The sequence below is a fragment of the Stegodyphus dumicola genome, chromosome 6 (assembly GCF_044657685.1).
Source record: "Stegodyphus dumicola isolate Sdum_Otavi_A_Nest chromosome 6, ASM4465768v1".
In the NCBI taxonomy this organism is placed as follows: domain Eukaryota; kingdom Metazoa; phylum Arthropoda; class Arachnida; order Araneae; family Eresidae; genus Stegodyphus; species Stegodyphus dumicola.
In genome coordinates, this window is record NC_140773.1 from 123,712,415 (window position 1) to 123,726,409 (window position 13,995).

General features: G+C 32.6%; 1 protein-coding gene across 5 annotated transcripts in view; it reads left to right on the forward strand.

The window, feature by feature from the left end:
- LOC118190863 (ATPase family gene 2 protein homolog A) overlaps positions 1–13,995 on the forward strand; it is a 99,702-nt gene that overhangs the window by 2,289 nt on the left and 83,418 nt on the right. For all 5 annotated transcript variants that reach the window (XR_015041714.1, XM_085818885.1, XM_035361648.2 and 2 more), the window contains exon 2: positions 4,988–5,323. Coding sequence is in view for 4 of the 5 variants with exons in the window: in XM_085818885.1 (XP_085675011.1) it covers positions 4,988–5,323 (336 nt within the window). In the remaining variant the exon portion in view is untranslated. The remainder of the gene's footprint in view (positions 1–4,987; positions 5,324–13,995) is intronic.

A 13,995-nucleotide genomic window follows, 5' to 3' on the forward strand; every position in this document is an offset into this window, starting at 1 on the left:
TTTTAAAGCATTTTCGTGAAATTTTTCTAATTTATGAGAGAAAAGCAGTGTACATGGATATAGTGAGGAGTGTGCGCAATGCCATTTTTGTGCAGTTCTGGGATGTTTTTTTGGTACTTAAGTATTATCGCAACCAGGTTGGCGCGATTTGTAAGTTTGAGTAAAAAAGTATGAATAGAAAGAAAATGTACATTTATTAATTACAGATAATTTTTAATACAGTTTTTTATATTATTTTGTTTTTAAAAAAAATAGCAATTAAACCCTTACGGTTTCGAATTTGAATAAGTTGCAGAATTATTTTTTTGGCGGAAATCTTTTGGCTATTGCTTTTAGCACTGATTGAAACCGCCGTCACAAATGAAATTCGGCTACCTTCAAACCAATTTCCGGTTCTCACACCCAAATGTTGATTGCACTCTTCGACGTTACATTTCCAGAAGATTTGCTTTCCAAAATAGTGTTTCATTTTATGAGAATTTTTACCAAGTACATTCGTTCGGTATATTTCCATAACCAGTAAGAAAAATAATTTCTTTACGAAAAACTACGTAGAACACGTAGGGTTGTCGTAAGTAGGGTCGCCAAATTTGGCCTGGTTGCGTTAATACGTAAGTACCGTTTTTTTTAAGTAAAAATAAGTCGACGTGTACATGGTTTTGTGATATTTTAATTAAATGATAGTTATTTTGTGAATTTTATGTTTGTAGGAATTTGGTATACGTTTCAGTTGAAGTAAATGTGCATGGAAGTAATTTAAATATTTGACACTAAGTATTTGTAAACATTTGTAATGTTTGCGGTATGAATTCGTTGGTGACGTTTATAAGATAATAGATAATTTAGAGGTAAAAGTTTTCGGATATTTTATTTATTTTATACGTGGAAATGTTCATCTTTGGAAAGGGTATATACTTTTTGCGATCAGGTAATTTCATATATGTTCTTTTTACCGGATTTAAAGATTCAGAAAATTTTCATGCATTTTCGTGAAATTTTTCTAATTTATGAGAAAAAAGCAGTGTACATGGATATAGTGAAAAGTGTGCGCAATGCTACTTTTGTGCAATTCTGGCATGTTTTTTTAAGTAAAAATAAGTCGACATGTACATGGTTTAGTGATATTTTAATTAAATGATAGTTATTTTGTGAATTTTATGTTTGTAGGAATTTGGTATACGTTTCAGTTGAAGTAAACATGTATGGAAATAATTTAAATATTTGACACTAAGTATGTGTAACCATTTGTAATGTTTGCGGTATGAATTCGTTGGTGACGTTTATAATATAATAGATAATTTAGAGGTAAAAGTTTTTGGATATTTTATTTATTTTATACGTGGAAATGTTCATCCTTGGAAAGGGTATATACTTTTTCACGATCAGGTAATTTCATATATGTGCTTTTTACCGAGTTTAAAGATTCACAGAATTTTTTTGCATTTTCATGCAAATTTTTGTAATTTATGAGAAAATAGCAGTGTAGATGGATAAAGTTAAGAGTGTGTGCAATGCCATTTTTGTGCAATTCTGGGATGTTTTTTTAAGTAAAAATAAGTCGACGTGTAAATGGTTTATGTGTATGCGGTATTCTGAAAAACGCGCAAGGCGTTTGCGATTGTGCACTTTTTCCCAATTTTGCAGTTAATATTTGTCATGATTAAGCAGTTTTGTTGCATAAAATTTCTAGCATAAGTGTAATTCGGCTAGTAGATTGTTGGAAAAAGTGTTCAGTAAATAAAAAGAAAAGAAACATGTCTTTACTTCGTGAAGACAAAATGGCAGCGAAAAAAAAATAGAGGGTTGCTGTAGCAGAGTTGGTTGCCAAATTTTCACCAGAAAATCGCCAAGTTACCATAATCCAAAGCTCAATCGCTAGAACTTTTATGGAATAAAAGTGCTTAATCACAACAAAGATTAGGTGCAAAATTGGGAGAAAGTGCAGAATCGCAAACTGCTTGCTGCGGTTTTAAGAATTGCACATACACGGTATCCATGTACACGTCGACCTATTTTCACTTAAAAAAAATCCCAGAATTACACAAAAATGGCATTGCGTACACACTTGACTTTATCCATGTACACTGCTAAACTCCTAGCTAGTAACCTTTATCGCCTTACCAAAATATCACCAAACTACCTGTTACCATATTCCAAAGATTAGCCAATTTATATTTTTAAGTACTGACTATTTTTCTTAAATATAAAAGCAGAAGTTACTTTTATATATGTGTTTCAAAATCTTTAGGCTGCTATGCTAAATTTTTAAACAAAATTATGATTGGTTAATATGTATAGTCCTGTGTAAAGTTTATAGAAAATTCAAAATTTAACTTACCGTGTGCTGGCTCCTGTCACCTATGAAGTGACTATCTCCATAATATTCAGTGTTTCTTATATTTTAGCAGATCTTGGAAACAGCTAACAAATGCCTTGTTTTAAGGCAGTAAGCTCCCTCGTTGTTGAATAGTCTCAATATTCTTATGTTGTTATTCTTTAGATTTTTTGCTCTGAAACAGATCAGAGTACTTTATGTATGAGTGTAGGAGGGAGGATGATGGGAAAACACAATCATTCTATTTATGGAGAAAATAATGACACTGAAGATTATGTGTGGTCTTATATTGTCATGCAGGAGAGTTCATCCTGCAGGTCCTGACAACTAATACAAATTTTCATGTTTCTGCATGCTGCTACATAGTGGATATCATTATTTACATAATAAAGAATTGAGTCTTAGAATGTTGAATTGCCCTCACATAGCTGTTGGAAAGGTGTAATAAATATTTGAGTTATGCAGTTATTTTTGGAACATTAAGGATAAGGGCTGTATTTATAAATGCAACCCTTTTCCCAAAATTATTTACATTACGACCAACTTGTATGTTAAGTCAGTCCACCTTCTAAAACATTCGTAATAAAGATTAATATTTTCAAAATTTGAAAAAACAATAATTTTTTTTGCTGTTATTAGACATCCTCTTTTAAGAGCAAGCAATAGAAATGCAACAATTAATTTAAAGTAAATCAGTTAACTGTAATAATCTGAATATATATTCATGATTCATGATTTCTATTTCATCTTATCGTCTTACTAAGAAGTGGATTTATATGATTGTCATTTACATGTACTGAAAGTAAAGCTCTGATTTTAAGCTAATTAATCATGGCTCCTTTTTAAATTTCCTTTTGTAGGTGAGTTTAAGTAATTAAATTTCTAATTTAAAATGTTTTCTATTATACATAATTTCAAATATGAAAGTATAACAATTCCATTTGTAACAATATTTAAGAGGGGTATGCTATAAATATACAAACTTAAACTGTCTTCATCTTTTAGAAAGGCTCAAGTTATAAAGAAAGACTATATCTGATGATGAATGTGAAATAGTTGCCGAGTTTGCAAAAGCTAATCTACTTCCCTGTGTATCAGCTTTTTTGACACCAAATCGGCACCAGGAAGGCAGAATTTCAAGATGGCCGCTACACAAAACCAAAATAAAAAGTCAAAGAATTGCACAAACTCTGTGTCCGTGTACACATCGATCTATTTTCACTTAAAATAATACCAGAATTGCACAAACTAGGCATTGCGCACTGCCTTAAATTTGTCCATGTACACATCAATCTATTTTCATTTATAAAAAACCAGGAAGCTAAAACAAAGTTAAAACTATCAAGGTAACCAGAAATGAGGTTTCATCGCCAAAATTTTAAAAAACTTTATCGTTAATCGAAGGGGCACCCAATTCTACACTAGAGCCGATTCTGCTACTGACAAGTGCATTTTAAAATGATACAACAAACAACTCCAAATGAGCGCCTTTGATGCATTAATTTCAATCAGTTGCTGTGTGAGTTATGTTTGAAGTACCAATGCAATGCGCTTTTATACTTTTGGTCAGTGTCCAGACTCCCATCCTAACCACTTCATCGCCAGGTTTAGCGACTATTTTTATGTTGGGGTTCACTCTATCAATGTCATATCAGAAACAGCAAGAACTTTTTTTTGTTACCTTGTGGAAATTGAATAATGTCTTACCTCTTCTTGTTCTCCTCCCATCACTTTTTGGAAGGATGTCCAAGGAGTTCAGATTATTATACTTTTAAAAATGACCGTTCAGATCTTTAATGCTTCTATGATTTTTCTTTTGTGTTAAGTTGTAATTTTAGGAATGGCCATCCAGATATGGAAATTTGAAAGAAAGTGATTTATTGTAACAAGTTTTAGTGGTGATTTCAATGGGCTTCTATGATTTTAAGGCATTTTTCATACATAGGGTTATCGATACAATTTTTGTTTGAGAATTTGTGTATATCCATTTTGTGCACTGTAATTGGTACTGTTAACTTTGGAGTTGTTGCACCTATACACTATATATTATTTTCTATTATTTTACCGTGGATGGAAATAATAATTCCAGGTATAATTGTTTTCTTTACCGTTCCCAGTTTATACTCAACACTGGGATATATCTTTGACAAACAGCCTTGTATATACTTGATAAAGCTGAGTGCATATAAGCAGTCAGCTTTATCACTTTTGAAATATTATTAGTGTGTTTCAGTATTAGATTATTAACTACCTGACTTATTAACTCAATAGTTTGGAATTTTTTTAGTGATTTGTTGTTAAAACAGACATTGCATAAGTGTTTGCCAATATTTGAAATTTGTATGACAGATTGGGTGGTTAAAATTGTCAGTGTTAACAATTAAGCATTATTTAATTTATTTATGGAAATTTTAACATAAAGTTTCATTATCTCGACTAAAATTATAAGAACTGCTGTTCTAAATCAGATAATTTCAACAAAATAAGACAATGATATGGAAAAAGATTTTGGACATATAGTTTTGCTGAATATTTTTATTAAATTTTGATGCCTCATTCTTTTTCACTAACAAATAAGTATTTAATTTTATTAAAGTTTAAGCATTATTATTAAGTTAAACTCTTCTTCATTTAATTTATATTTTCTTTCAGAAAATGAAAATATATTACTCCCAAGCTTCAGAAACACCTTGCTGCTAATGCATCCTTCGACAATGAAGATTATGAATTTCATCAAAGGAGATTCTGTACTGTTGTGTACCAAAAATGGTCAGATTATTTTGAAATGTTGGCCCTGTGTAGAAGTTCAAGCATCTTCTGTGTTCATTCCAGCTGCCTTTCTTTTCCATTGTTCTGTAAAGAGTCATTTTGCAATTATACCATATACAGATTATATAAATGTAGCAGTAAATGTTACTTGTAGTCTTCATAATCCTCAAGCATATTTGAAATCTCAAAAAGTGAAAGATTTCATTAAAAAGGAGCTGGGTAAGACCATTAAATTTATTATTATTATTTATTTGAATTTTAAAATCCAAACTTATATGAGTTGTTATCATAATAAAACTATGCAGTCAACTCTTTTTCTACTAATGCATCTATGTAAAAGAAAATATTAACTTAAACATGTATGTTCTGAGATTTAACAGGGTTCGTACGGTCCTTAAGGGTCCTTAAAAGTCCTTAATTTTGGCCAAAATCAGCAGAAGGTCCTTAATTTTAATCATCCGCAATTTCTGTCTCTTCTTACAATTGCCATTTTGAGTGTGAATTAGCATTTTGGAGGAATATTTTCGGCAGTTCTCTGGCATATATGGTTATCTTTTGAATGGGTTATAATTTGTTTCTATTTCTAATATAATTGATGGGATACTCAAGTTTCTAAGCAAGAAGTGAGATATAAGCGTTTCGAAATTAATTTTTTCTAATAAAGAGTTCTTAAACAACTTTTCGCTTTTGGAGATGTGAATTCTTTTATTAAACAATTCTAAATTTGGCGTCTTATCAACATTTTGGTGATTTTAAGATCAGTTTCTATAGAAAACTTTTAATTCCGAGATCTGCGAATTTTTGGACGATTTTTTTTTAAAACATCCTAACATTGATAAATTTCATTAAAAATAATGGTAATACAGTCAAAAGTCTTTAATCCGGACTCGTCCGCGCTTCGGTTATTCCGGATTATCGATTTTTCTGGATTATAGATCATCAGTTTAAATCTGGTAAGATGTCATGCAGAAATTATAAAATTAAAAATATGAAACCGTAATTTATGAAATAAAGAGCAATTATGATCTAAAGGGTATCAAAATTTACAAAAAAAAAAAGCTTAATATTTATTTGTTTGTTTTATTAAACATTTCTTTCAATGCGTGCAAGCGTAAAGCATACATAACGCATAGTCGAAATTAGAAAATTGCAACCAGAAAACTATTTGATTTGTATTCGTGGTATTTATAATGACAAGAATTTGATTTAAATCTTATCAAAGACGGAGTACATCGAGATGAAATACTACATTATAAGCCGAGTAAAATAAAAACATCTGCCCTGAAGATAAGGATAGTTCTGACAGATCAACTTCCAGTTCATTGCGCGCCTTGACCCCCCCTTCCCGCACAGAGCAGCGTGAAATTGATAAACAGATTTCGGAATGGTTAGAGAAACAAAGAGCCTTTATCCATTTTTTGCAGTAATTCCACTTTTTTTTGATGGACATCGAAACATGCTTTCCCTTTGTAGATCCAGCATCAGAAATTCTATTTGACATAATCGAAAGTTCCAACTTACTTTTATAAAATTGCTCTAACAGTCTGCAAAAAATAATAAGCCGGTTCCAGTTCAAAGATTAAGGAACAACGCAATCTGCAACATTAACTGAAATAGATAATTAGATAATTTTAGCTTAGCCTATACCGTCCGTTATACATTAAACGCGCATGTGTAAAGGTATTAGGCATTCGCAGAAAGTTTGTAGCTTTGAGGTCCGGATTAACGACTTTTGACTGTATATTGAAATTATATTTAAAAAATAACATTAAAATAAAACATTTTTAATTTTCGCTGTCATATTATAAAATTTTATTTTGGCAACTTATTATACAATATTTTGACTCTGAAAAATAAAGAAGGTATAATGCTATAAAGCACAATTTACGAAATGGCACTTAGCAAAAGCAAAATTAGCTATGTAATTAGTTAAAAATATCTTCTTTTTAATTTTTTGACAGTAAAAGTTTTTCCCATGTAATTGTCTTGGAATATTCAAAATTTTCAGAATATGTATCAGTTTTCTGTATAAAATAAATGTCTAATCTTTGGAATATGGTAACAGGTAGTTTGGCGACATTTTGGTAAGGCGATAAAAGTTACTAGCTAGGACTTTAGTAGTGTACATGGATAAAGTCAAGAGTGTGCGCAATGCCATTTTTGAGCAATTCTAGGATTTTTTTTAAGTGAAAATAGGTCGACGTGTACATGGATGATACCGTGTATGTGCAATTCTTAAAAACGCGGCAAGTAGTTTGCGATTCTGCACTTTCTCCCAATTTCGCACCTAATCTTCGTCATGATTAAGCATTTTTGTTCCATAAAAGTTCTAGTATAAGCGTAATTCGGTTAGCAGATTGTTGGAAAAAATGTTAAAAAAAAAAAAAAAAAAGCCTTTACTTCGTGAAAACAAAATGGCGTCCAAAACAAAACTAGCAGGTTGCTGTAGCAGGGTTTGTTGCCAAATTTTTGCCAAAAAATCGCCAAGTTACCATTATCCAAAGATTAACAAAATAAATTTTACACTTTTTCCCTCCTTTTTTTTTCCAAAATATTTCTGGCTTTTTGCTGTTACTGAATTGGTAGGGATAATTTTTCTTTAGTATTTTAGCCATTGCAGCTTGGAAAGTTTAGAAGGATTTGAAGGCAAGATTTATAGACCCACGATACTAGAAGTTTCGAGAAATATGTGACGAAATTAAAAATGTCTTCATGGTATCAACATGTAATGGATGTATTTTACTGAAAGTTTGCGATGTATTTCTTATTTTTTGGACAACGTCTGGAAGAACAATGAAAACATAATATTTGAATGTTTTACTACTGATACTAGAATCATTTCCTTAACATGTTTATCTTCCCTTTATTTTCTCTCCTTTTTACTAGACACAAGCATAGAAAGTATCAAAAATGCTTCTAATCTTGTCACTTGGGCAGGCGTTATAGAAAGGAATTTTTTTATTAATAAAGAAATTGAAAACTTACAATTTAAGATTCATCTAATATGTTTTAATGCATCATACACAGAGCTGGCACTAGGCATTTTCCCACCTGATGCAATCTCTGTGGAGCCTAAATTCTGCTTCCAATGCCTGCTCTAAATTCTAAAAGTTTTGCCATTTCCAGATTTTGTTGTTTGTTGTGTCACTAAATTCTAAAAATTCTGCCACGGTGGCTCTGTAACCGGCCTTTACCATATATATTTCTTCTGAATATTTATATTACTAAAGAAATAAAATTAGCCATTTTTTATGCATTCTAAATGCATTTCATGTTTTTTTAGAATAACAGAAATCTTTAATTAAATCCAAAAATTCTAAAATGAAAAGGAAACGTGTTGAAGAAAGAAAATAATAGATAAAATTATTCTTCAAAGAAAATGTGCAGTTATTATTATGTAAATTACTCAATTGTTTATGATTTCAGCCTTTACTATAATTTCCCATTTCTATTTCCTCATATGATAGAGTTACAGAGCCAGATTAAATTAAAATTAAATTGTATGATCTTTGACCAATAGTCCACACTTTTAGTTTGAATTTGACTGTTCTTGTTTAATTACGTCACCGTGAGCTGTAAATGATTTTGTTAACATCAGAACATGCTTTTGTATTCTAAGTTCTTTTCATATAAGAGGCTTATTTAAACTTTTGTTTGATATTTTAGTTATTTTCAGACATAGCGATAGTTTGCTTCACATCAGCTGGGTTTTCGACTATTTAATTTTTGCCAGATCAAGTAAACCCTCATAGGTACATTGTGGAGAGGTTGACAAGTTAGGAGATAAAGCAGTTAGGTTGATGCAGAAACTAGCAAGAGCATTGGTTTGCATTTTGAGACAAATCTCTAACTGTTAGAAAAGATGCTTAAAGAGAAGGAAATCGATATAAACTAGCCAAAATGTTTGGGAAGGCTTCAAATTAAAATAACACATAAATATTTTGTTGAGTGTTGTTACAAAACATAAAGGTTTTGTAGCTTTTAATGTGTAATTATCCTAATATCATTTAAGAATCAATGTTATGAATTACATATGAAATTTGATTAGATTTTGATTTTAATAGGGCTTTTTTAACAAATAGTGTTAAAAAAAATTTAATTGTGGCCATGTAAATCCATAATGACTAAGGTTATTTAATTACCTAATTTAATTATTTATAACTAACTGCTTACCCTTAAAAATTATCTCTATGTATTAAAGCGAGTTATTGCCTTTCATTAATACTCACTGTGGTCACAAGATAAAACACAAAAACGTAAAAATTCAAGTAAAACTTATTCTTTGCATCTAGTGAGACTTAAAATAATACAAAACTACTTATCACCTCTGGTTCTTTAATGGCTTATTGGAACCTTAAAGTATATTAACTGGGTTACAACCCCTGAAATGCTACACAAAGTTATGACACTCACTGCATCAAACAGAGCCCGACTAACTTTCAACACTTGCGAACCTACATCAGGCCTTTCAGGTTTGTTCTAATGAGCAGGTCTCTCTCTAGACAAGCAGCAGCAGTAACAGCATTCAGTCTTTTGTTCTGAATCATACTGATTATGATCTTATTTCTCATTTTAACCTATGCTGTTTGACATAAAATCTACCTGCTATTTACTCAACCTCTAGACTGACCAAGTACGTGGCAAAATGAGAAATTTAAAAAAATCAACATAAAGCTAACTGTGAGTAAAACGTAAATGTCACTGATCTTCTTTCAAATATGTCCATCTGTTGTAAGTGTAAAATATTTAATGCTACTTGATAAATTGCATAAAGTTTATTTTATTCTCAAACTGATTAATAATTATGTTAATTCATGTTTAGTAATATTGCAGACTACTTAGAGATGTATTTTATTTTTAGGATGGTATCACAAAAGTGAAATTCAGGCATAGATAATATTTTTAATTGAATTTATTCAGTTCCCATTTTCTCATAGGTCCTTAATTTTTTCATTAATGGTCCTTAAAAGTCCTTAAAAGTACTTAATTTTCGTGTGCAGAAATGTGTACGAACCCCGATTTAATTGTATTACACAATATGTAGAAAAGTGTTTTAAAGGTATTTGCAATTTGGGTGTACATACTAAGTTTTGCATAACATGATTTAACATTGTAGTAAATTTATAGTGGATTTTTTTCTGTTCTTTGATGTTTTGTGTAGGTCGATGACTATGCAGTTGTTATATAAATGTCATGATTTTAAAATGCTTAGATGAAAACATTAGAAGTTTTCACAGCTTTTGATATTTAGCATGACTGAGAAGACCGTAGTGGCTGACAGGAGGGCTGAGTGGAAAAGCATGATGTCACATTTAGCACAACTGAGCTTGAAGAATCACTATCTTTATTTTTTATGCATAGCAAATCATTCTTTTTCAGACAAGATATTTCTTAACTATAGTTGAATACAATAAGTTCCATTTTGAAGTACTATGCCCTCTTAGGCAAATAAGCAGCAGCATGGAACAGCAGCATCTTGCCAGCAGGGAAGTGTAAGCTGTTGAGAATTGAGTATTTTAATTGATATTATGTGCAGTTTCAGTGGCATCATTGTTTTGTTGTTTTATTATGTTTTATGCATCTGGCATCACTATTATTTTCATCATTCTAAAAGTTGTCATGTAAACAATAAGATGTACATAAGTTCTCTTTACTTTTTTTTTGTTAATAAAGTCCAAAAATTCAATTAGCCATCACTTTGTTTGTTAATTTTATAACAGGTTATGGGTTTTAGCAGCGTTTAACTGCACAAAATAAAGTAACGATGGCTATGTTGACGTATTTGAATCACGGATTTTTTTTACTTTCGTTTTTCATTTCAACACTTCCACCTGAACAGTGTGTAGGTAGATGCTACAATGTACTGATAGCCTTTTTTTTTTTTTTTGGCTGCATATTTCCTGGTTAATGGTGACATAATATAGAAGCTGAAAATTTTGTTCAGTGTACCAAATTTGAAGGTTTATCCAACTGGACTGATTGGAAATTTGAAATAAACTCTTTGTGCTCAATGATTGTGCAGGCATCTTCGATAATTCCCTTGTCAAGCCAAAAGCTCCAGCAGAAAGCGTGAATGAAAAAACAATACGCAAGTACAACAAAGCCGCAAAAGCATATACAAAGACGAATGTGAAAGCTGCTGTGATCATTCGCACAAATGTATTACTGATTGTTTTAAATTTGATCAGTATGCATGGTAATTCTTCACTAGCAATATGGAATGAGTTATTAAGTAATTTTGAGAAGGTGTCAAGTGTGAAATTGGACATTCTTCTGCAACAGTTTTTCACTTTTTGGATCGAGAAAGACGAAAGTGTAATGCAATCACTTGCACGTTTATGTATTCTTGTGGGTAGATCTTCAACGTAAGCAAGAGTTGAGTGGTGAAGGAAAGTTGCTGCAGAATTTGCTAGCACCACGAATCTTATTTATTCTTCCTGATTGCGAATATCTCGAGTTCAAATCAGTGAAACTTAATGCCAAAAACGGAAAAGTCACCTGAAAAACTGATCGAACAGATCAACATGCGGCTGCAAAGAAGAAATCAAGAGCTTAGAAGCGAAAGTATGATAACATTTTTGGCAAATGCTATTTATAGCACAAAACACAGTGGAAAGAAATGGAAGAAGGGTGGTAAAAAACCTCGGATGGTCAGCCAATCCCAACCCTTGACAACAAATAATGCCGAAACGATGAACAGACTTAGTAAGACCAGTGATGGTGTGAAAGGTTTCAATAGCATCTGTTTCCAATGTAATAAACCCGGGCACATTGGTAAATTTTGCCCAGTTTTCCCTGACATGCCAACCACGACAAATGGCAAAACAGAGACCTTCTTTGCAAATACTCAATGTAGTGCGTTTGCTTGTCAAGAAGATGATTGTGACCAAAATGTGTGGCTTAAAGACGAGGGAGCTACAGCACACATTACAAATTCAGCCGAGTATTTCAAGACGTCACTTTTACAAACTTTTTACTTCAGTCACTTTTACAAACAAGCAGAAATCACAATCGATAACCAACAGACAATATCAACGTATGGCTGTGGGGACATTGACATGTGCACGACGGTTGGAAACATACAAAAATCTATTGATCTCACTATTGTACTGTACTCACCAGAAATTGACAGAAATCTGTTATCAGCCTCAAAGGCAATGAAGCGATGAATCTCGAACTTTGGTGATTCAGACGATATGATTTGTTGTTTCTTTCGCAAGAAGACCCCAGATAATATACTTTTAGAAGCCCCATGTTCATCAGATAGAGTCTTTGAACTATGTGCAAAACCAGTCAACCCACAAGGGGGTTCTCCTGCTGCAGCGTAATTGGTTGACAAAAATGACAACTCCTTTTCCCAAGACAGCAATGAAGACGACGACAAAATTGCCATTATCACTTTGGCATCGATGACTTGGGCATCAAGGAATATAGTATGTGAAACAGTACCTGCGCCAAAATGGTATAGATTTTATCGACAATGGACTATTTTGTGAGCCATGTTCATATGATAAACAAAGTCGATGAACATTTAAACCAAAACGGTTCAAAACACAAAACTCTGGTGAGATAATACATGCAGACTTACTCAAATCGCCAGTCTTATCAAGAGGTGGAAAGAAGTATATTTAGTGATTAAGGACGATTACTCTAAGTTTCAACATGTAGAATTTCTGAGACATAAAGACGAGGCTGTGGATAAAATCAAGCAGTTTCTTGTTCGAACCAACAAAGAGGGTATAAATGTAAAAGAACAGGTCACAGACAGTGGTCGTGAATTTGACAGTGATAAATTGGTGAAAATGACTGATGATGCAGGAATCAAGCTGTGAATCACAATGCCATATAACACCAGAACAAAATGGATTGGTTGAAAGAGAGAATCGTACAATAATGAATGCAGTTCGCATTATGATCAAGGATTCAGGCCTACCACAGTCCCTATGGGCATAAGCAACATCTACAGCTGTCTACGTTCTCAATCGAACTGGACCAAGTAAGACTACGGGAAAATCTCCATTTGAGGAATGGTTTGGACGCAAGCCTGCAATCAGCAGAATTTGAGTTTTTGGATCAGCTGCATTTGTACATTTACCAAATGTCAGCAGAGGTAAATTAGATGACAAGGCTATAAAGGGCTATTTGGTTGGTTATTGTGATTACGATGGGTATCACATTTTCATACCATAAAGAATGATACGATAAAAAGTGCAAAGTAGTGTTCAATAAACAGCAAATCGATCCTACTTCCCAACCTTCAAAATTAGCATCTAACACCGGTCTATCAAGCGGTATGAAGTTTATTTTGGAAGATGCATGCAATGATGCAGACACACAGGGGGCTGGTGATCTGTGCACTGATGAAGATGAATCAACCCAGATGACTGAGCGTACATTGCGAAACTGTTCAACTATCCATCAGCCTCTCAGATTTAATGACTACGACATGTATAACAGCATTCTGAAGTTGGAAGAGCCTAAAACATATGATGAAGCAATAAAGTCTCCTGAATACGCCGACTGGAAACATGGAACATGGCAACTTGTTGAGCCACCTAACGGACATAAAATTCTCGACAATCGCTGGATTTACAGAGTGAAGACAAATCCAGATGGCTCAATCGAGAGATTCAAGGCCAGTGTAGTAGCAAAAGGGTACACCCAGATGGTGAATATGGACTACAAAGGCACATTAAGCCCGGTGTGTTGCTATGACACTACTGCAACGGCAGCCAAAAAGAATCTCAGCTTATATCAAATTGACATGGAGACGGCATTCCTTTACGGTGACTTAACTGAGGAGATCTACATGCATAAACCTGAAGGCTATAATGACGGAAGTAAGCGTGTATGCAAGATGCTTCAACCTTTATACGGCTTGAAACAAGCTG